This window comes from Camelus ferus, chromosome X (genome assembly GCF_009834535.1).
Source record: "Camelus ferus isolate YT-003-E chromosome X, BCGSAC_Cfer_1.0, whole genome shotgun sequence".
Classification (NCBI taxonomy): domain Eukaryota; kingdom Metazoa; phylum Chordata; class Mammalia; order Artiodactyla; family Camelidae; genus Camelus; species Camelus ferus.
The window spans coordinates 95,062,984-95,087,918 of NC_045732.1; the positions used below are offsets into that span (position 1 = coordinate 95,062,984).

General features: G+C 39.2%; 1 protein-coding gene across 1 annotated transcript in view; it reads left to right on the forward strand.

Annotated features, from left to right (window-relative positions):
- Positions 1–24,935, forward strand: part of TENM1 (teneurin transmembrane protein 1) — a 631,171-nt gene that overhangs the window by 493,451 nt on the left and 112,785 nt on the right. Inside the window, exons 17-18 of the mRNA XM_032474729.1 lie at positions 3,461–3,677; positions 20,152–20,271. Of these exons, the coding sequence (XP_032330620.1) occupies positions 3,461–3,677; positions 20,152–20,271 (337 nt within the window). The remainder of the gene's footprint in view (positions 1–3,460; positions 3,678–20,151; positions 20,272–24,935) is intronic.

The following is a 24,935-nucleotide window of genomic DNA, read 5'->3' on the forward strand; positions in this document are numbered from 1 at the left end:
TCCTTACAACTATGCTGTAGGGTAGTTCTTTTTATTATCTCCATCTAGTAGATTAGGAGACTGAGAATCCAGGAGTTGCAGTGATTTGTCCAGGATTATATAGTGGCAAAGTCAAGATTAGAGTCAAAGTCGTCTGATCTTTCACCCTAACCACTTCATGTGTTCTAAATGAGACATGAATCAGGCACTTGGAGGACTTACAGCCTACATCAGTAGTACTAGCAATACTGCTTAGATGTAGGTGTGGAATGTGTGATTTGTAGTCAGAACACTGGCTGGTAATATGACTCCCATATTTCTTCCAACTGTGCAACCACATTGAGCCTCCCCTCCCTTATGTGTAAAATGGAGATGAGAATGTGAGCCTAACAGAGTTGTTGCCTGGATTTAATTGAAATACGTAGAAGTGGTACCCAGCACCATACCCAACAAATGTTAGCTAACCTTTATGTGTTTCCAAATCCTTTTGGATAGCCTACCATGACCTAGCTGTCCATTTTTGTCAAGGTGATAACATGGGTGCTGTCCCTAAAAGGATATGTATTTGTAAATTCATTTTAAGGATTAGGAAAATAGGGGTTTTTCCTATATTGTTCATATTCCCTTGTCCAATCTTGCTTTCAACCAAGGGCATAACATCTAGGAGGTAAAAGTTTAATAGTGAGTGACTCAATCTTGCCCAGAAGAAAACCAGTGTTCCTTGATCTTCCTCAACCCCAGTTGAGCCAACTGGCATAGGCCCTGACTGTTCGGCAAAGCTAGGATCAGTGAATGTTGTGTTTAGTCCTTTAAGATAGTTTAACCTCCCTCTTTTTGGAGCAGGCCCTAAAAGTAAAATAAGTTAACTTTTGATGTGTCCATATCTGACACCTTGAATCTAGCTGTCAGGAGGGTGCCACAGTTTCCAATTCAGAACAATAAAAGAACCATTAATAGCCACAAAAAAAGAAAGAAAAAGAAAGAAACCCACACATGCAGTGTGACTGTCATTTGCACTTCTTTGTAACAGTCTAGACATACTGTATGGAGTGTTATCCAATGTGATAATTGGTAAGTAGATCTTTGCCCATGTACTGGGCTTACCTACAAATTATAATTTGGGGGTTGCATACCATTATTGGTCAGCTTTCCCGCAGCCTTTCTAGATTCAACTGAAGTCTTGCTGTTTGTTCTCTCAGAAAACAGAGGCCTTAGAGGGTCAGCCCTGTATAATAGGCAATTATTGCATTTGAAACATTAGCTTGGAATTTATAACACGTAACTAGATGAGAATGTGAGTCCCAATTTTGAATTGGCTCTGTGTTTCATTTTAGAGTCCAGTTTTGAAGATCATTTGGGCATGACTATTTATTTAAAATCTATTCCTTTTCAAAAATAAGTTAGAATTGTGTGGTTGACAGGTTGAAACCTGTGAATGCCCAATCTCATTGTTACTAGTGCATTTATTACCAATTGGAAGATAAAGGTGACTGCCCATTCAAAAAGCAGTTTTTCATTGTTTAATATACTATGTACCAATTCCAGACATCAAACTGTTTTAATCAGACTGATATTTTTGCCAGCTTTTCAGTGCATCCAGATGTTTAATTAGTAGAGTTAAGTGATAATGTGCTAATAGGAGGCTGAGAACAACGTATTGGAGAGAGAGGTGGTAGTGGCATCTAAATCTATAGAAAATCTGTTAATATAATTTGCTGAATGAGGGGAGAAAGGGGAGCAGAAGGGAACTTCTTAGTGAAACTAATCCACACTTAAAAGTTATCCATCAGTGAAAAAGAAATATGTATACAGAGAAGTAAAAATCAGGGGCAAAAATACACTGAACAAACAGCGTAGGCTAGAAAGCAGCAAACTGCATTTTAAATCAAAGTAGTGTCTACAGTGCAGGGAATTTGAAAGGACCTCATGTGGGGAAAAATATTTCCTGGGTGCCCTAGGGCTACTGTTCCAAACGCCTACTCTCTTGGTGTTAGGACTTTAATTTTTTTCAGCTTATTAGGTGTGGAATTAAGTTTCCATATGCTCAGTTAATCACTCCAGCCCCTTCTCTTCTCATGTAATACTCCTATGACACTTACTACATTTTTAACTGGTCTAAGAGTCAGCTGTTTTATGCCCCCTCTTCCTCCTGCTAAGCTCTGAGCTCCTGAAAACAGGAAAAGGGTCTTTTCACCTCTTCCCCAAGCACCTAGCACAGTGTTGTGCACCTGCAGTCAGCTCTCTGTATCTGTGGGTTCTGCATCCCTGGATCCAACCAACCACGGATAAAAATATTTGGAAAAAAATTCTAGAAAGTTCCCAAAAGCAAAACTTGAATTTGACACACACCTCACAACTATTTACATGTCATTTACATTATATTTACAACGATTTACATGGTATTTACATTGTGTTAGGTATTATAAGTAATCTAGAGATGACAACGTATATGGGAGGGTATGCGTAGGTTATATGCAAATACTGTCCCATTTTATATAAGGGACTTGAGCATCTTTGGATTTTGGTACCCTCAGGGGTTCTGGAACTGATCCCCCTCAGATACTAAGGAACAACTGTATTAGATTCTCAATAGTCTCCCCTCCTCCTGTAACCCCTGTCCCCCACCCACATCATTCTTCTACCAAAGAATGAAGCTTTTATGTGATTTATTTATTGGAACAACCGTGGATTCAGGGGTTTGGAGTAAATGGTGAAGGTCTGGGAAATTAAAGAGAGCCACTCATCACTATATACCGAAGGTTTATTAGTGTTTACTTCAAATAACTGCTGTTAGGAACCAGTAAGCTCTAGTTCTTCTGCAGGTTCCTAAAAAAGTGGTTCTGAAACTTTAGTATGCTTCAGAATCAGTGAGATTAAGCATGGCATAATCTTGGGCTCTGAAGAAATAGGTGGGACTCAAGAATTAATAAGCTCCCCAGGTAACTGACTACACATTTGAAAATCACTGCCCTGCTTTAGACAGTGTCACCATAAGAACCATCCTCTATTGTGAGAATTAGGACTAGACGAGTATATTGGGAGAATTATTTAAAAATACAAATTCAGGTTGGCAAGCATTTGTTAACTATATATTCATAAGTGTACATGGTGTGAGAAAATCAAGAAAATTATAAGAAATAGTTGCTATCCTGGAGGAATGGTCTTGCTGAGGAAGGAGGAAACTTCAAGAGAGTGATACCTAACAGAACACTCTCTTCAAATGCTGAACAGTGTAGTCCAGCCCATAAATGCTGGAGGATTCAGGAAGGAGAGATTTATGAACAACATAGTTTGAATTTCACTCTTGTGCCATATAAACTCAGAGTGAGTGATAATTCATGAGAAACACGTGAATTTACTAGATTCTAAACTCAAAACATGGACAGCTACCTTTGGCTATATTCTAGATTCTTCTCCATTTGTGCATATTTTAAGCTATATTGTTTCTTTTGAAGCTAAATTTCAAAATTTTCTTTTTCAGATGGTTTGACTGACTGTGTGGACCCCGACTGTTGTCAACAAAGCAACTGTTATGTAAGTCCACTCTGTCAAGGCTCACCCGATCCTCTTGACCTCATTCAGCAAAGCCAACCTCTCTTCTCACAACACACTTCAAGACTCTTCTATGATCGAATCAAATTCCTCATTGGCAAGGACAGTACTCATGTCATTCCTCCAGAGATCTCATTTGACAGCAGGTATATATGTATTTATTGTTATTCCTTAATGAACAGTGGTCATGTTTTTCCTTAACTGTGAAAGGAAGATAAACACACACACGATGTATATTGTTTGTAGTAAAGTATAAATGGGGCTTTTAATGACAAAAACAGAAGTATAATTTGCAAATTTATTGTTGAGCTTCTGGATTGATCCCTTGAAAAATTCTTAAATTTCAAAAGCTTAATTTGAAGTTTTATTTCATGGTGTCATATGAAAGAGTTGGGTAAGTTTGACATCCTAAAGTGAAATGCCAGACTTGTGAAAATCTGTCTTCTAGGAAAGCTCAAATGCATGAATTGTCACCAAAGACCTGAAACCAAAGTCCAACCCATTAAGGGAATAAATTTGTTAAAATTAACTTACTCATTTGAAGTATAATAACATGAATTTGCTCATTGTTATTCTCTGCTTCACCTTCAGCAGTGATAGTTTCGTAATTAGCACTAGATGTAAGTAAATCACTGAAGTCAACGTTTCTGGTCTTTTAAAAATGTCCTTCTTTGTTCTTGCTACCATTAAACATGTTTAAATATTATTTATGAAACAGAATACAAAGTCGAGCAGTTGGGGGGCTTGAGGGTTGGCCGACGTAAGGGTTCAGTAATGACAGCAAAGCCCCAGGTCCTTTCCTTTTCTCTATTCTATCACCTTCATCATAAGCTTCATTCTCAGGTTGGTAGCAAGATGGCTGTGGCAACTGTAGGCTCACTTCGGACACAATGAGGACCAGAGGAAAACAGAAAAACAAATTCCCCCAACCATGGAAGTAAACTCTTTCCTTCACTCTGACTGTTTCTAATATTTCACTAGCTTCTAGACGATTACAAACAGAAATTAAAAAAAAAAAAAAAAAGAAAACCATTGAAGGTACTTGTCCAGGAACTCCTGTCTACATCCCACCCACTCAGTTGCATCCTGGGAGGTGTTATCTGTCCCCAAGAAAAACTTGGCCAAAAGTTTATATTGATATGCGTGACAGTCTAAGGAAACTACAACTCAGTCTTGACCTATACACAGTGGAAAAAGGGAAGAAAATGTTCATGTAAATTTAAAACCCTCAGCATCCTTCCCACAGATTGTATACTAGAACTGTTATTTAAACTTAAAACTTCCTTATTTTTATTATTGTGCAGTTCTTTTAAGTTCTATTTAAAGTCTCTGACAGAACCCAAAACCCAAATGCCAATGCATCACAAGAAAGGCCTTTTCTGCCAGGGGATCTAGTCAAAGTTTGCCTTCTTCCAAGAGACTCAGTCATCCCCATTTTGAAGTGTTTCCCCCAGCTCAGTAATAACTTTGGAGTAACTTTCAAATGGGCTGCAGTCAAAGTAATTATTTAGACAGTGAAGACTTATTTATTGCACAGCAGAGGAACAAAGGAAACAAAAAGCATTCTTCTTGCTTAAGGAAAAGTCTGTCCCAAAGGAAAGAAATAAATAAATGAAACACCAACCTCCGTGACATGGAGATATGTATTAACTGACTTACTGAACTCAAGGAAAGGGAGAAAGTCAGGACCTAAGAGAGATGGGAGACAAGTCACTGTGACCCAGAGGAGGGCGTTTGAGCAATAAACTTAGAAAAGTGGAGAGAAACTTCAGCCCCTGCGGTTCAGCTTCATGCTCCAGCAGCGCTTGCCAGCCGCTCACAGAGAGAACAAACCTATTACTTGTGGTGCTTAATGCCCTTCTCCTCCTCCGGGTTTGATTGAGTTTTCCTCATTCTTTTGTAAAAGGCTCCAAGTTATCATTTGACTCTGCGAGTCACATTTGAATTCCGAACGACGACCTCCTTCATCCAGTGGTCTCAGCTCTGACAGACATCTCTAACCTGTCAGAAAAGGTGCAGGCCTTTTCCAAGGGAAGTAGGTGGGGACAAGCAGTCTAAGTATATTTCCTCTGAAAAATCAACACATGCAATGTTATTCAGGGTATCTCTGGGTAAAATCAATCCAACTCTGATCACATAGAGTATAAATAATAATAGTTACCAGCTCTTACATCTGTATAGTACTTTTTCATTTGCGAACCTCTCAAACATACATTATTCATTTTATTCTCACCATATCCTCATTAAGTAGGTATTAGTCTTGATGCATTTTATACATGAGGAAACTGAGGTTCAGGGAGATTAAATAAGTGGCCCAACAGCACACAGCCAGCAAATTTATATCGTAGCAACTCTTGTAACCTTTCTGTTACACCACTGCTGCCCCATTTCAACTGGTCCTTAAATAAGCCTAGTGACTTAGATCTAACTTATACTGGATAAATGACATCTGGGTCAACACAGGACACTTTGAAACCAAGTGTATTTTAAATATATTTTAAAATCCAGTTCATTTTATCACATTTCAATGATATTATTTATGAACTCCAAGCCAGTGCTAATGAACTTGGTAGAAGAACACATTTGAACAACTGCTAAAATGGGACTTTTGCTACATGTAAATTATTACTAAGCACTTCTTAAGTGTCAGGTCTTGTACTAAGCCTTTACATGGGTTATCTCATTTAATCCTTACCAAAACCCTGTATGGTAGGCACTTGTATGATCTCCACTTTTCAAGTGAGACAACAAGAACTGAGATGTCAAGTAAGTCACTTGCCCAAGGTCACAGCCTATGAGTGTCAGACCTAGGATTTGAACCCAAGCCAACTAATTCTGAGAGCCTGACCTCTAAACCACTATGCTGGGCACTTTGGCTTCTTAGAAAGCTGGGCTAGCTGACTCTGAAAAGACTTATGGCCCTTAGACATCTCTGACTGTGGGGTTGTTCTCCTCAGACAGATCTAGAATACTTAGGTACTGTAATCAGGGGATCCATTCTGCTTTTTTGCTTTTGCCACATAATTGAGTGAGAGCTGGGTAGGCAGATAAAGAAATCATTGCTGAGGGGCTCACTTGCTACCGGCGAAATGTGACCCACGCAGATGACTTACTGCTGAGTGTTGCCACCATCAGAGGCCTTTGGAGCTAAAGATGGAGGCATATGGGTGACTAACTGTTGCAAGGACACATAAAGGTTAAATAGCTGTTCATCCTTGTGCATCCAAGTGAGACTAGCCTTTCTTGTTCTGAGCTGGCCGTACTGGCAGGTGAGAGCACATGGAATGTGTACCTCCTGTGCCCTGTGACGGTGTGATGTCACTGTTACATGCCACTTGCCCACTGTTGAGTCTCCAGCCAGCCCAACTCACTTACTGTTTTTTCCTTAAATACATTTTACCCTGTAGCCTGAGTTTCTCTTTCTTTTTTTCAGTCAACTCCAAACATGACTACAAAGTAAACCACATTTTCTACGTGCCCTGTATGACTTATTACTTTTTAATAATGTAAATAGGTGAACAGAAGCATTATTGATCTTCAGTGTCTAAGCATTTAATCACTATTAATAATGTAAAAGGTTTTTATAAATATGTAAAAACAAGAGTACATTAAACTAAACGACAGCAGTAATTTGCAAAGGCAGACATTTCACTCACCATTACTAATGGAGAAGTACATTTAAAAAAGAAAATCCTACCGGGGTTGGTGCAGCCGCTGACAGCAAGGCCTGGCCAAACTCATTTGTCTGTTTTGTAGCCATGAGAGGCTGACACCCCCCCCCCATCAATCCACATCAAGTTGTCTACATCAGAGATTGCTTAATATCAGCCCACAGATGTATTTTGTTTGGCCCAATACTTAGAAACTAAGGGATCTAACATAAAAACTGGAGTGTCTTCCTTCTCTAGAAAATTGATGAAGTTTGACAGCCCTGGGCCCATAGGCATGGCATCGCTGTTCCAGAGCTGAGGGCCAGCTGCCCCTCTGGATGGACTGTGACTATGAATATGACATGCCTCTCTCGCTCACCAGTCACCGTTTCCCTGACACTCGGCTCTCTTCCCTCACTTTTAATGTCCTACCTGGCCCTGCTGACATTTGAGTTTGTAGCCTCTGGACTACACAGCTTCTATAGCTTTCCTTGGAAAGATCTCAAGTGTTTGTTTTTTCTTTCTGATCTGTTTCCCTGAGAGTCTGTAAAAATCCAATCTTATCTTTTTCCTAAATTTTTGAACCTTTGCTCGGTTGATTTAAAAAGAGAAAAAACAAAGTAAGTGAACATGAGCTAAAAATCAAATTAATGGAAGGCTATTCCCACCCTGAATTCACTAGGGTACCTCATGAATAAATTGGTGTACACTCTGCCTCACACCTTAGGCTAATCGACACCCAGGTCCCACCTTAGTAGAAGCGAAATGTTCACTTTCTATGAGAAGGATGTGTCTGTCAAGAGGCATTTGACTTATGTTTGTGACTTAGAGTAAGTTTTAAGAACAGTTTGAAAATCTAAAACTTTGCAGTTACACTGCTGGGCATGGTTGTGGCAGCTTCTTGTGCCTGCTTCTGGTGGAATCACCTTAGTTGAAAAGTTCGAGTTGGGACCAAACTTAATAAGCACTAAGCACATGACAGCACTGTTAACAGGCTACAAAACCAAGAGGTTGAGCGGGATGATTGATAGTCTGTATAAACTCTGAACTGTCCTTATGGCTAACTCTTAAATTCTGTGAGGACAAGTCTGATTTATTTCTCCTTGTTTTGATTAGCTCTCACTATGCAGCAAACTACTCCAAAACATAATGAATTAAAATAATTTATTATGATTATATTTCATGAATCATAGAATCTATGGGTTAGAAAATCAGGTAGGGAAAAAAGAAAAAACAGAAAGAAATACAGACAGGGTATGCCCAGGGTGGATTGTCTTTAATCCATGACTTGTGAGCTCATGGCTGGGAGAACTCAAATAGCTGGATGTTGGAACAGCTGGACAGCAGCCAGGAACCCGTCTTTCTACACAGAGCCTCTCTACTTGGGCTTCCGATTGGCATGGCAGCCAGCCTTGAGTTTGTCAGAGTTCTTATATGTTTGCTCAGGGCTCCAAAAGGGAGTGTTCCAAGAAACAAGAAACAGAAGATACCAGTCTCTTAAGGCCTGGGTCCCAAAATTGTACCAATGTCACTTGTGTTATATATCATTAATCAAAGCAGTCACAGAGCTTGTCCAGATTCAAAGGGAGTGTCATAAATCCCACCTCTTGATGAGAAAAGTTTCAAAGAATTTGTGAACATCCTTAATCTACCATACCACTGTATCCCCAGATCCTAACACAGTATCTGGCAAAAAACAGGTTAAAAAAAAAAAAGTGAGTGAAAGAGTGAGAGGCTTAGTTGTAGTGATACTGAAGTGCTCTTCTCATATTTGCTAATGAAAAACTCATTTCGGTTGCCCAGAACACACAGATGATATTAGGACCTCAAATAAGTCAATTCCCAAATGTAGAGGCAGCCTAAAGGTAAGATTGCTGTTCTCCAAATAGCACAGGAACAAATTCATAAAAGATGAAGTGATTATATAACAGTAGCAAAGTAATTACTCTTATTTTTTTAACTTATGAGACATTCCACCACTGTCAGAGCCTGTCCATAATTGACATCATTTATGACTTTGTGTATGCATCAGTAATCCTCTCTGCCTTCAGTGGGCTAGATAATCAAAATTTGGAACCCACAAAAAATTAGAAAATAAGGAGCACTGTCAGGAAGTCAGTAGGAAGACTGCTGTGAACTGGCTCGCTTTGGTGTTCCAGCTCATGAAAAAAACAAAGCCCAGTGCCCCAAAACAAACTGAAGCACTGCAGACGCCTTCAGCATGGCATTCTTGGGAAACTCTTTACTTACCCAAGCCCTTCCTTGACTACACCCCACTCAGTAATGAAATCTTGATTCATGCTCCTGATTATTCATGATACCTGGTAACAACCGTAATTACTTACCATAACTTGTTTAATATAATATGCTTTTCTGCATTAAGTTGATCTGGGAACATATATACCATTTGAAATCCTGTGAATGGCAAAGTGAGTTATTGAATCAAGACTGAGGTTAAGGGGAAGGTTGCAGGAAGATGGTCATTGCTACAGAAGCTGCTGATCTTGGATTTGACTAAGACTTAAGAATAACTATACATGACACATACAAATTACTGTTTTTTTAATGTACATTTTATTGAAATATTAGTATTTCCGCAGTAACTGAGGACTTTAAGTTCCTCTAGAAGAGATACGAAAGTCCTCTGCCATCCCTAGTGTAATCTAATATCCTAATATCAACTCATTTTTTAAAAAGTGGTGAGGATATGTGTTCACCCATTTATTCAACAGGTATTTCTTGAGTACCCACTCTGTGCCAAGAACTGCACAGATGGAGGGCAGAGTTCCCCTATTCACTAAACTCTCTTTACATTCTCGTGAAGGAAGCAGTCAAAACATCAAGTAGATACATAAATAAATTAATTAATTACAATTTTGCAATAAATTCTATGGATTATGGAACATCAGAGAGCTTGGGGTTCATCAACTCAATTCAACAGCTTTGATGGGGCAGACAAGTAACCCAAAGGGATGTAAGGCAAGAGGTATTCTAGGAAATAAGACAAAGTCATTAAACAATTACAGAAGTGAGACTGACCTGGAAGTTTTCAGCAGGAACTTAGAAATGAGACTTATTGACTCAGATAAGCATGAAGAGTTGCTAAAATTGACACACACAGGAGACTACTGAAGACTTGCGAGGAAAAACACAAAGCTTATTTGGACAGTGAGCAGCTTAACTATTTGCAAGAAGTTTCATTCTTTGACATCTGGGGCTAAGAAATGATGTTTAATACAATTTGAAATGTTTGTATTAAACAGATGAATTCAAGGTGGAAAAACAATCATGAGAAAAAGTTCCCATTTGCCACAGTGAAAAAATTCCCATTAACCACACTTTGGCGTCATTTGTAATAATAGATCCTACAGTTGCTTTCAAGATAATCCATATTGCGGAAGATTAATCATTTCACGCTTGAGATTGATGAACATGACAGTGTTTACTTGGTTCATTTATTTATTCGGTGATTGGCACTGTCCTAGACTCTGGGGCTGCTGCAGACAACTTGCCATCCCCATACAGACGAGCGAGGAAAACTGAGAATAATGAAAAAGGTAAATGTCAGGTAGGTCTAAGTACTGTCAAGTGAGATAAAGAAGGGTTAGGGACAGAGAGTGACCATTTTAGACAGAGTAGTCCAGGAAATGCTCTCTGGGGAGATGACACTAGAGCAGAGACCTCATAGCACCCATCTATGTTAGATCATCTTGGCATGCATGTTTCCTGCCACCTGGACCCTGATGCAGTAGAGTCTCACACAAGCCTGGCGGTCACTTTTAGGGACTACTGAATCATGATCCTGTGGCCTTGTGTGAAATGGAAAGGCAGAAGAAATCTTTCTCAGGGAATTACTACATACAGGTTACTGTACTCGGTTTTACTACTAAATGGATGGGGTGCCTGTCCTTCAGAAAAACTGAATACCCCAGACAAACTGAGTAACCTGGAGAAAGAGAAATCAGCAACAGCCCTAGACTATTTAGTCATGAAAAGAAAAAAAAATAGTAGATCTTCTTCAATTGGTGTTGAACCTAAAAGAAATCAAATACATAGAAACCACATCCTGATTTGGAAATATGAAAAAGAAGAGGTAAGCAAAGCTTATATTCTAGAATATTTATAAGGAAATACAATGTTATTACAATATTAAAGCATTCATTAAGTTAACATTCACAGTTTGGTCTATGTCCAGGTAACCTCCAGAAGTCTATAACATAATCATTCGTAATTTTGCTAAGGTACAAATTTGAATCGGTATGCTTAGTGTTTAAGTTTTTCATGAATCTAGAGGTTAAGGACCTCCAAGTCTATTTGCTAATGGCAGATCTTTGTGAATTTTTAATCTTAAGAATGTAAGAAACATTATACCAGGTACACAACTAGGGGTTGATAAACACACAAGGCAACGATTGCTGAATTAATTGGGTGAACCAAGGACTGGGCGGAGCTCTTTCTAAGGCATCAGCACCTACAGATCTGTCTTGTGTTCGCCTTTCTTTCTAAAGGGAGGCACTGCACATAACCTGCCCCCATTTGGAAAAGGGATTCAAAATTGGTTTGGCTCTGCCATGATTTCTTGTGATTCTCTCTGTCTTCCCACGTTGCTTTTCCTAAGCAACCTTCTTTGCTTATCACTTCTGCAGTTGTCATCCTAAGTGAGAAATAAGATGGTTGCTACTTGCTAATAAAGCACTTTGATCTCGTTTATGTGAAAGGTGTTACGTGTGTGAAGATGGGATCTCCTGATTTTCAGACAACTATTTTGTCTAATGCTAAAGTTCAGGAAACACATGTTCAAGACACATTTACAAAATTACAAAGTGCTGAGGGTTCCAAGAGTTATAGTGCTGACTAGCTCCCGAAATCAGCAGTCAACACTGTAAGGTACCAAAAAGAATGTGTGACTTTTCTTTGCAAAGGCTCTTAGGCAAAGAAATCAGAGCACAATTCTTTAAAAAGTTGTTCAATTGATTTTTTATATTTTGAAACTCAGATGTTCTGAGGTGCTTAACAGTGGTGATTAGTAATACCAGTAGCTGTCTACAGCTTATCTCGGTGTGAATAGGTATTTTCCAACGTTTTATCTGTCTTAATTAACGCTCAATTAAGATTGCAGTTTGAAAGGCTCAAATCCTTATTAACTACTTCTCAGCCATAGGATTTGCTTGCAGTGACTTTAGCTGGTTCTGTCATCTAAACTTGTCCCTAGAGAGGGCAGAGTAAATGCAAGTTTGGGGAGAAAGAATGAATGACATCTTGTAGCTCATCTTTGCTACCCAGACTGCACGTGGAAAGTGCTCCACGGTTGGTAAATGCCTCCAAGTAGTGACATCCTGTGGATGGTGCCATCTTTGTGGTGAGCACTTTCTTTTCATTTATAGCCACATTATTTACATCTGGACTAAAGAAATCTACAGCTTAGGCCCTTCAGAGTGCAGGTCCAAGACCTCCACCACTTCAAACACTTACTAGCTGTGTTATCTTGAGCAATTTTTTAAAACCTTTCTGAATCTGTTTCCTCATTTTTAAAACGGCTAATAGTTGTACCTACTCCGGGTTATACTGATGGTAAGTGAAATAAATAAGGAAAGTGCCTGGCACAGCACCTGACTCATAGTAAGTGCCTCATGAATATCTTATTTATGCAAATGCATGTATTTGTGTATATATTAATATATATATTATTAGAGTACATAATAGAATATAATTTGAAAGGTCTAGTTCAAAAGGCAATCACTTTACTAGGTGATTTTATTGTTACAGCGTGTTTGTGAGGTGACTGGGGATAAGACAGGGAAGAAGTATTCTTCTCACTTTCCGTAAGGAAAAAATGAGGCCAAGAGTAATTGCATTTCTTAGGAAAAGTCACATTGGTGATTATTAACAAGTCAGAGGTAGAACTGGGGTGCCAAGGTAGCCCACACTTCTTCCTCCTTGGAGGGAAGGGTAACCCACGACCAGGATATAGCCAACAAGGCCGACTTGCCCTATATTTAATGCCTCTCCATTATTTGAAGGGCAGATTCACAGAGAAGTGACAGGAAAGGTTAATGAGGTTAATAAAACCCCAGAAGGCTGATTACAAAGATAAACCATAATGAGTAATGTGTAAAACAGGCCAAAAACAAACCAACCAAAAAAATAAAATAAAACTTGAAACTATTCAAGAGTTGCAAGGGCTTCCAGGACAAATATTTCAGGATTCAAATTCTGGACAAAAATAGTCATGTGTCTAAATGAAGCAAACTGGCACTTACACGGTCCTGAAAATGTGACTGTGTCGTCAGTTTTCTTATTGCTTCAAAACACTTGATCTTTTTCCCATTACTTTGGGGATCTCAGGCATCCAACACAAGCCTACTTTTGACAAGCAATTACCAGGGCAGATGGGAAAATAACCACCCTACCTCAGGGTGAGTGCCCCCATTTTGTTTCACTTGAAACATCACTAGCCATGAGGAAAATAATTCTGCTTAAAAAGCTATCTGCATTTTCAATAGCACCACCTTTCCCAAAGTCCTAGAATGTTGACGGGTAATGCTCCCAGCTGCTTTTAATGTTACCCATTTGGTAGGTATTATTTATTTGGGCTAGTGACCATTGGAGTAGGATTAAATCAGCCTGCTCTATTTAAGTAAAAACTAATGAGATTTTGTTGGGTTTGCATATGAACATTCACTGCATTCGCATTTTCAGAATGTGAAAATGGGTTTATGCTCTAACACTAAATGTTTTTCATGGTGCTGTACCAGTTTAGATAACATATATCAAAAAATGAGCATGTGATGTGTGGAAACCCCCCAAATATCTGAATATTTAGAACCCTCACGTGTATTTGAATTACATGGTAGTATATAAAGGAATAATTGGGTAGTGTTCATAAATTAAGCATTTGAGGAGGACTATTCATTCATTCCTTCCAGTCACAGGGGTACTATTTAATTCCCTGAAGTAGTCAATTATCAAACAAAACTCTCATGATGAGAAAGTCGTAATTCGCAATCCAGAATGCTGGCTTTTACTAAATGAAATGTAAGGCATCTGTCACACTGGAACCTCAAAGTGGTCTCTGAAATCCTTGAAGTAGTGCTGTGAGGATAGGTTGGAAGTCTCTTATAACTTCATATAGAAATATTTGAGTTGAAATCCGATGAAGCTTTCTTGAGCATGTGCTGTGTACACCAGGCCCTGGGACGTACGCACAAGAAAATCACACCATCCTTGCCCTGGAGTGATTATCTACTAAGAAAGACAGACCTATGACTCTCATCCAAGACAGGCTATGACAAGTGTCATAGCACAGATACAAGCACCAATGAAAATGACAGAGGAGAGAAACAAATTGACATTTATTGGGGACAGATAAATCAGGTTAAAACATATTCTTCCATTTCATAATCTCTGAATTTGAAGGGACCCTACAGTTCATCTTGTAGTCCAACCACCACTTTGTCATGACAGTTTCAACATGACTCCCCAAACTACACTTTTGCGAACCCTATTCCAGAGGCTTGTGTGGAAGAATTAAAAATTCATGCCTCACAGATTTCATAATGGTAAGATTGTGAACCAGTTGGTGACTTGCCTGCCTGTGTATGGTTTACACCTCCTGCCTCCCTCCGCACTGCATACCCCTTAATTGGCAGAGTATATACTGTTTTGGCTTTCCCTAAAGTTCAGTCTTAAGTGGTATCAGCATCACTTGGGAACTTTCTAGAAATGCAAATTCTCAGGCCCCACTCCAGACCTGTGAATCACAAACTCTGGAGGTGGGGTCCAGCAGTCTGTGTTTTAACAAGTCTTGCAAGTGATTCTGGTGTATGATCAAGTTTGAGAGTCACTGGTGTATACAAGAGACAGATTGCCACAAAGGACTGAGGACCAATACCACAGTCCCAAAATTACACTCTAAAAAGAGGATTCTTTATTCATTGCGTGCCGTCAGTGAATAAGAGGGCATCACAAGCCCTTTGTCCCAACCACTCAGAGGTATTTGCATTCCAATAGGGCCCCGAAGCAGCAGTGATTTAGCCCAAATGACACAATCCACAGCTGTGGAACATTTCGGGATAATAAGCCCGCAGAGAAGATGTCAGGAGAACCATCAAACCACACCTCATATGCAGCAGGTTTGTGTCCCTTGGAGACTTGAGCCAGCTGACAACTCAGAGGAATTTGCAGGGCAGGATTCCAGTGCTAGTTAGCGGGGGACTCACATGGCCTCTCCCAGCCCAGCCCTTCTCAGTGCTATCTGTTGACCAGAGCTGTCAGCTGTGGAAAGGATTTCATCTGTTCCTGTGGAAAAAACAACCTAACCTGCCCACCTGCTGCTAGATCCCCTGCTGGTCAGGTCCTTGATTTTGAATATTACCCTTCAAAGGTTGCTTATGCTCCTGTTAGCAACAAAAGCAAATAGCTGTAACTTCCCTAGCCCTGAGCCTCATTTTCCTCAGGAAAGATTTTAATCAGAAACACAATGCAGTAAATTACATCTTCTTTCAGCAATTTAGTTTTCAGCCTTGTTTTTCAAACCAACTTTTGTGCTTGAGGTTAATGTTTTTGCCTGAGGTGTTGAATGAATATTGGAAATTTGACACCGAAGACAAAAGACAACAAATAAGAGAAGAGGAAAATGGAACCGAGAGTTTATTGAAGGCTAGGGATAATTTGACTATGCCATGAAAATAACAAATACAGAATGAGTTAGACCTTTTGAATCAGAACTGTCTAACAAGCAGCTTGTTAGTTAAATAAGGGTCTCGGTAAAGTGTATTCTGACTTGCATTTCCCAAGATGCCCTGTTCTTCAGACCAAGCTCCAGACACCTAGAGGATTCAGCATTTAGTTAAAGGGAGAAGCAGCTCCTTTGAGGTTGCTGCTTTAGCATAGTGACAGCAGGTAGACAGCTTGGCAGCTGCCCGTATCCTCCAGAGAACAAGAAAAGAGACACTTGTGAGGGGTGATCTTCCCCACACATGTTTTTAAACTCACATTGGACATGTTCATCCAAGTTCAAGTTATCTTGCTCTGACCCACAACAGCAGGGAGAGGTTCTTGTTTTGAAAGGTTCAAGGAAGCAAAATACCCCGTCCAAGGCTGTGGATCAAAGAAGGGCAGCCCCAGGTAAAGATGGAAAGCCTGCAGTAACTGCCATTGAGAGTACACAAACACACACACACACACACGCAATCAACACAAAAGACTGTCACACTGGGCGCATACCTGCCACACACGCACGCAGGGCCAGCTTCACGGCACTCCAGGCAGTAGCTTCTATTACCAAGTTTGAAAGATTCAGAAGAGTTCTGTATATTATTTAATTGAAAAAGTTTCAGAAAAAGACCGGTCCTTGAAGGATTAGGACTCACATTGAGAGTAGTTTTCCTGCGGCAAAAATTTAAGAGTTCAAGGTATTTCCCCAGGAAAGACCAAGGACAGGCCAAGTATGACTGCCTCGTTTAAACGGTGGTTTGAAGAAGCTGGAGAGGAAACAGGGAGGCACCACAGTGGGCAGGATGAAAAGCTCGGAAAGTAGGATTGTGAGATGGCCAAAGGCCAAACCTAGCCACACACATCTCACGACTTCAGCCAGGATCTCACTGAGGAAAAAGATGAATTCTGCAGGCTGCCGTGGTATAAGAAACATAATCCGAACAGATTATATACATGGAGGAGAAACTACATTTTAGTGGCTGTGTAAATCAGGAAAAATAAAGCTGGTACAAGGCTACCATCCACAATTATGAAGAAAATTGAGTTTAGAAGCTAGGAGCACACAAAATGGCAGTTGAGCTGAACGAAGCAGCACAAGACACCATATTTGCCAAGGATGGATATGAAGGTTCCCTAAGGGCCATCTGGAGCTGGAGTAGCCTGGGGAAACGAGTAGACTCCAGAGCATTCTTTTTGAAATGGAGAGTTTGCCTGAGATTTTTCTCTTAAGTATCTGCATGTAGTGCCAATCTAAATTACTGCCAATTAAAAAAGAATACTTTAATACTGTTCTGAAATTTACACAACTTACACTGACTTGGGATGACTGATGTTGGTCAAAGATTATAGTAAGTACTAGTAATCCAGGAATAAAAGGACCTAAGAGTTATTCTTGTGAAAAATGGATGACATAGAGTGTGTAAATAATGGGAGCAAATGCAGCAAGATACAGGGAATCTTGGAACATTTAAAGTCTAATACATTACCAAGAGAGTTCAATGCTGATAAATGTAGAATAATAAGTTTTATGGGGCTTTATCATATGCTGTAAGTTGGTGTGGATCATAAAATATGAGGAATAAAAAAAGTGGAGGAGTTGAAAGACAAGTCTGCACATTATTTATGAATGATGAAGAGTGAAATGAATGAGAAGAAGAACAGGTAGACAATGTCTTGAATAATGATGACTTTGATGAGTCGTTATCACACAAATCTGTGTGTTTCATAAAATATGAGGAATATGAAAGAGCAGAAGAGTCAAAAGACAGGTCTACTCAGAATGAGATACAGAATGAAGGAAGAGAGGAATACAAGAGAAATGCACAGAATAATGATGACTTTTATGGGACTTTCACTCACCAGCCTGGATCCTTCATAAATATAAACTGTATAGAAAATAAAAGAGCAGCAAAGAGAAGAGACAGGTCTGTGTCATAATATATGAGCAAATAATGTCAACTAGGCTTGACAAAATAAAAACAAAAATAATTGAGCCTGATACAGCTGTGGGAAGACACAATGTTTAGATTAATGTGAACAAATAAAATAAGCGAGTGCAGAATTGTCTTGCCAATAGGGAATCAGCGACCACCTAAGTAGGCATCGTTGTCACAAAGCTTGTTCACTAATAAAGCCTTGGCGAGTTCATAATGACCCCTCACTGTACCCCACAAAGTCATCAGCACCTGGGGCCCAGGATGCACTGTTGAACTGATTTTCACACGGAGGTGGTCTCACTAACACATAGCGTCTTCTCAGCCCCTCTGGCTCCAATTCCTATGTAGTTTGTAGCTTTCTACTTAAACTATACCCAGTTTATCAAATTTTGCTTTGTTAAAGGCCTTCAAAAAGTTACTGTATAAAACTAGAGACATCCTTTTATTTTCATTTCTTGTTACGTTGGATTTAGAACCTGGAACCGGATCTGTCAGGATTAGTTCAAAATCCAGAACTCAGGGACTTTCAAATGTCTTCTCTATTAAAACAAATGGGACTTCAAAATCTCAAAATTTCAAAATCTCCCCAAAAGGGACTAGAGGAATCAGAGAAGGCAAAACAAGCGCCAGTGTACCATTTATATGCCATTCAGAATCATTATTTACAGAATTCATAAGCTGGACAGCTCATCAGAAAGAAGAAAGGCACTGATCTATGTCAGAACTAGGAATGTTGATCTGAGGAGCTCAACAAAAGCACTAATGGTGACAATTATACTAGTTTGGCTTTTGTGTGACTTAATGGCTTCTATTTTGTGTTGGGGGGTAGGGCTCAGGTGATGCAGGATAAATCTTATTAGTATAACTTATATCTGGTTCCTCTGATTGCAATGCAATTTAGTAGTGACGTTTATTGGTTGTAACACATAACACAAGCTTTAACTGGTAACCATCTTTTGCTTTTTCAGAGTATTTTTTTCTCTCTCTCTCGAATGATCTTTGTGGCCAAGAGCCTTTAGATACATTGCCTTGACTTGCTGATTCTGTTCAAAGCATATATAATGCCAGGATGGAATTATTATGATTACTTTGGAAAGTCATGTTTGCCCAAATAACATGGCCCCTTTTAATCTAAGACTGAGTTTGCCTGGATACACTAAATCTCACTTGGTGGAAAAAATGACATTGATGCCTTCAGAAAAATCATTGACCTTGCCCAATATTCTTCAACTCTACCAGTTCCAGCTACAAAATGTATGTTCTAGAGCTCAGGGCTGCCAAGGCTAGGATGGACTCTGGTGAAACGTCCTCCCCCATCCCAATAGCAGCAGACCAGTGAAAAATCTTTGCTTGGGAGTTGCCTCTGGACCCTCTTCTTAGCTGCCAAGCTCCTAAAATTTGTTACAACTTGTTGGCCAGGCTACAGCTAAAAGTATACTATAGTCAGGGAACATGTCTCTTGCAGACTTTAACTCTTAAAATTCACCAAACTAAGTCTGCTTTTTTTTTTTAATTGTTTTTCCAGAAAAAGTAATTTGACTATGTATCAAGAGCCTTAAAAGTGTTCACACCTATGTATGTAAATGCATGGAAAATGCACTCAGAATGATTTTGCTGATTACCGCTGGGGAGAAGACCAGGAACTAGAAGGGAGGTAGTCATCGGGGAGGGGACTTTAGTCATATCTACAGTGTATCTATGTATTAACTAATTTTAATTTTAATTAATTTTAGGGGGGAGGTAGTTAGGTTTCTTTGTTTATTTATTTATTCATTCATCTATTCTAACAGAGGTACTATGGATTGAACCCAGGACCCTGTGCATGCTAAACATGCACTCTTACCACTGAGCTATACCCTCCCCCCTAATTTTAATTAATTTTGATAAGAGAAAAATATCTTTCCGCAACTAGGACTACCTCCCAAGGAAATAAGAAATTCAATGCAGAAGAGATTAAGAAACAACTAAATATCCTAAATAAGGAATGGATTAAACAAGTTAAAGAATACTGTTTTAGTACTATATTATGTAATAACAAAATGATACACTAAGGAATTTCTAATTACATTGGACTGTGTTAATATACTGCCAACTGAAAAATATCAAGATTCAGAACTACACCGAGTTATAATCCCAATTTTTATTGGTAAAAAAAGGTACACATACCCTCCCTAAAATGTTATTGGTAGTTACTACTCATTGGTAAAATTATTGTTTTCTTTGTTATACTTGACTGTGTTTTCCAAAGTTTCTCCAACTTGGCTTCTAGAATCTAGTTTCAGCATGCTTTTATATTTGCCTTTGGTCTTGTGTTGCAGGCGTGCTTGTGTGATTCGAGGCCAAGTGGTGGCTGTGGATGGAACCCCTCTGGTAGGGGTGAATGTTAGTTTCTTGCACCACAGTGATTACGGGTTTACCATCAGCCGGCAGGATGGAAGGTACGTCACTGTTGCTCCTGATCATTGTGGGGACCAAATGCTGACTTCTGGCACATGAGTCAAACCAGGGCTCGGATGATGCAGTGTTTGTAAGCCCATCTTCCTTCTAGCTATGTCTTAAAAAGTCATTGGTATTATTTATTTCCTCTGTTCTCCATCTAAATCAAACCAAATTTCTCTTCTAACCTTGAGCTATTAACTCTCAAATCTTTTTTTTTTAAATTTTTTAAATGGAGGTACTGGGGATTGAACCTAGGACCTTGTGCTTGCTAAGCACACGCTCTACCACTGAGCTATACTCTTCCCCCAAAGTCTTCCTGAGACCCTGGCCCTGGGGATAGTTTTCTAGCCTTCATCTAGTTCCATGTTTAAATCCAGCTTCAAAATCCAGTGAGGTGATACAGGTAATAAAAAGGGAGCCATGGCTCCCTTAGGCTCTTCTTCCAGGGCAGCCTCAAAATATCTCAGAAATGAAGGTGTCTAAAAGGTTTCTTCCAAAAGTATACAATTCAACCACATTAAGAAATTTTTTAAAATGTGTCCCCCGCTTTGACTGCCTATGTTATTAGTGACTAACTGGTTGACAAGCATGGCCAGCCTAACCAATTCCTCTTGTTGTCTGTGTAACCATAGTGATATTAACGTTAAGCACCAACCACCAGGCTGCTCTCTAAGGGCTTCCCCAGGTTCTCTGAGACCTGAGAAGCAAGACCACTAGTTAAATCTTTTCTTCCTGGAAAAGGATTTCCTCACAAAAACATTTTTGTTGCTGTCATTTAGGTAGACATTTGTTCAGAATATTTGAGTCAATAGGCCCATGTGTCCAGCTTAAAGGTACCTATGTATGATTCTTAGGAACATTCTAATGATGGCTTTGAGGTACCCTAGTCTCCAGGTAGCTACCCTTAAAATGTCCTACTCATAACAAGCCACTTCAATACTCACATAAAGAGACCTGTTGCCTTGAAGATTTTTCATGGTGTGAGAAACTATCTCCTTTCAAGAACCTAAAATCAAACCTTATCAGTCCCAACCACTTCAGAATTGTTAATTGTTCAACTTGGGGTATCAAGAAAGGACTTATAAAACTCAGTTAAAGAAGATAATAAGGAAGATGTTTAACCTACTATAGAAAAACTATTTTTAAGATTGTAGCAAATCATGAATTCTCTGTAAATTATATTGCTAATTATTAATGAGCCATCTATTCATTACAACAAGCTCAGCAGAACTACTCTGGGAGCAGGTAGTGTGAATATATATATATATACACACACACACACAATAAAAACTATATTTCTTTTCAAATATTCCATAATTAGAGCTCTTTACTAATTCAAATTGACCTTTATCCCGATTAGATTGACGGAATTTTGGTAGTTCACGCACCAGCAACTGATAAACAAAACTGGCCTCTCCCTTGCCAGCATATTCAACCATGTGCCAGAAATTGAGAAATGGATTATTTCTTTAAGTAGAATATGCCCTCAGGGACATTTGACTTCTCATGGAGAAATGATAGGCCCTCAGTTTTTTAGCTTGTGTTCAAAGGTTTCAGTGAATTATTTGATATTCACAAAAGAACCTAAAAGGAATGTGATGTCTAAAAAGTCTAAACTTTTCTGTTTCCAGTTTACAGAAAACATTAAAGAAGGGCAATTTTTGTGTTGTTAGCTTTAAGTAAAATGCAAAGACCCTCCTCCACCGAGCCTACTGTGAGAACTAGGTGTATAGATGACAGATACTGGCCGGAGTCCCCTCTGGCAGTAAATTTCCCCTCAGGCTCCACAAAGGGTGTAAGCATTCAAAATATGTGCCCAAATGCCAACCAGACTGTCTCACTGTCATCTCTTGGACATAAAGTGACAGTGTGATGAGAGTTTCCATTTATATGTCTCTGCTTGTTGCTACCTCAGATTGAGTTAAGTACATTTCAAAAGTAGAATATCAGAGGGAAACTACAGATCTTCCTCGATTTATCATGGGGTTACATCCCGATACACCCATTGTGAGTTGAAAATATTATAAACTGAAAATGCATTGAATACACCTAACCTACCGAACATCATATTTAGCCTAGCCTGCCTTAAACATGCTCAGAACGTTTCCATTAGCCTACAGTCAGGCAATAGCATGTAACACAATGCCTGTTTTATAATAAAGTGTGGAATAGCTCATGTAATTGATTAAATACTGTATTGAAAGTGAAAAACAAACTGGTTGTGTGGGTCCAGAAGAGTTGCACGTATATCAGTTATTTACCCTCGTGATCAAGTGGCTGATGGAGCTGTGGCTCGCTGCACTGCCCAGCATCATGAGAGGGCATCTATCACATATTGTTAGCCCAAGAGAAGACCAAAATTCAAAGTATGGTTTCTACTGCATGTGTATGGCTTTTGCACCATTGTAAAGTTGAAAAATCCTAAATCAAACCATCATAACTCGGGGATCATCTGTATACCCAAGGAAAGGATTATAGAGAGGTTGAGGTTACCATTTAAATACCTAGTAGACAGAGTGTGATATACAAGATGCTGTAAAGTTCCACTTTCTGACTCCAAATCTCAATCCCAACGGTCTGCCACTGTGCCCGTTGTTCCAGTGGTATCACTGCTTTGGTTTGAGCTAGTGACTCTGTCAAAGTCCCTGTTACATGCAAACACGTTATGGGGGGTGTAGAACTAATTACGCACATTATCATCTATTTGCAAAAGTTAATTGACAACTTTCCCTAGGGAATCAGCTAAAGTCTTTGTCATGGGACCAAAGTGATGTATTAGAAGCAGAAGGAAACATGGGAGTGGAAGTTGGGCCCCTCTAAAAGTGAAAAGAGAATAGGTATGCAGATTGGGAGAGGCCGAAGTAGCAGAAAAGAAGGAAAAAAAAGGCAATTCTAAAGGAAACACAAATATGTATGAGTATCTACTGATTCCATGCATTTTCATATCTATCCTTCTGTTTCATCTTCACAACAACTTCATGAGATAGGAAACATTATTATTGTCCTCCCCACTTGGCAGATGAGAAAACTTATCCAAATTAACACAGCTAATAAGGCTAGAGCCAAAAGTTGAACCCAAGTAATCTGGCTCTTACCTTCTATGATTTACCACCTTCAACTTAGATATGTAACAGGTGCTCAGTAATGTGTTGAAAGAGAACTCTTTATAAATAGTTCAGCTAATGATAAGCAAAATAGGTGAAGCATTGACATTCTTAGAAGATTCTTGAAAGCATTAAAAATCTCAAGAGCTTTGTTTGGAAGACTTTGGAAGATGACGAGAGGGTTTCCTCTGATTCCCCTCAAGGTAAGAGTTTGTTCATTTCTAGATACCATAAGGCAGAAATAAGCATTTTGCATAGGCTTCAATAGTCTTCCATCTGTGAATAGGACTGATTTGGCCTATTAGGGATTAACAACAGTCTCCAAATACGTCCTCTCCCTTGGCTGTTTTATGCTCACTCTCACCAGACTTTGTAACCTGCTCTCACCTGACTTTATAACCTGTTCTTAATGACCCATGCCAATGGAGACCACTTGTGGTGGAGGAAATCTCAAAAGAATTAATCATTTAGAGAGCTTTCTATTGGGTATTGGAGTAGTTTAGATGGATTTTTGGCCACAGATACACCTGCCACCACCATAGCAATTAATGAGTCACTCAGACAGTGTTTACTATATATAACAGCTAGTTGAGAAGAGGTGAAATCAGAGTTCTCCAGAGAAACTGAACCTGTGTGTATGTGTGTGTGTATAGATATATACTTATACACACACACACACACACATGTATATATATATACAGTTGACTCTTTAATAACATGGGTTTGAACTGCACAAGTCCACATGCAGATTTTCTTTTCCAGTAAATATGTATTACAGTACTCTTTGATTCATGTTTGGTTGAATCCATGGATGTGGAACTGCGGATGCAGAGGGCCAACTGTAAAATTATAAGCAAATTTTTGACTGCACTTGGAGGGGGGTACTCTATCCCCCACATTGTTCAAGGGTGAACTGTATATAGAGAGAGTTAGTGAGGAAGAGATTTCAAGGAATTGGTTATGTGATTGTGGGGATTTGGCAAGTCCAAAAACTATAGGGTAGCTAGCAGACTGGAGTCTCTTGGGAAAAAGTAGATTCTGCTGCTGCAGTCTTGAGGCAGAATTCCTTCTTCCTCAGAGAAACTTCAGTTTTGCTCTTTTGACTAATTGGATGAGGCCCTCCCACATTATCAAGGGCAATCCCCTTTATTTAAAGTTAACTAATTGTCGATATTAACCACATCTACAAAATACCTCCACAGCAACACCTAGATTAGTGTTCGATTAAATAACTGGGTACTACAGCCCAACCAAGTTGACCCATAAAACTAACCCAACAGGAAACCTAGGGCAAGTTCCCAGTAGAACTTAAATGTCTCTATCTGCTTATGGAGAGAATTAAAAACTAGCCTAGAATTAAGAAAATATCTATAAATTTAGTAGGGAAATGGATCTGATTTGAGAAGAAAGTTAACATTTGTTAACTCCCTATTATATGCTTGGCCCCAAGTCTTTAGCTCATTTACTCACAGTAATAACTGAGTGACAGACCATATTAACCCCATTTTACTAATGAGGAAACTGAAGTTCACAGGGGTTAAATAATTAGCCCAAAGACA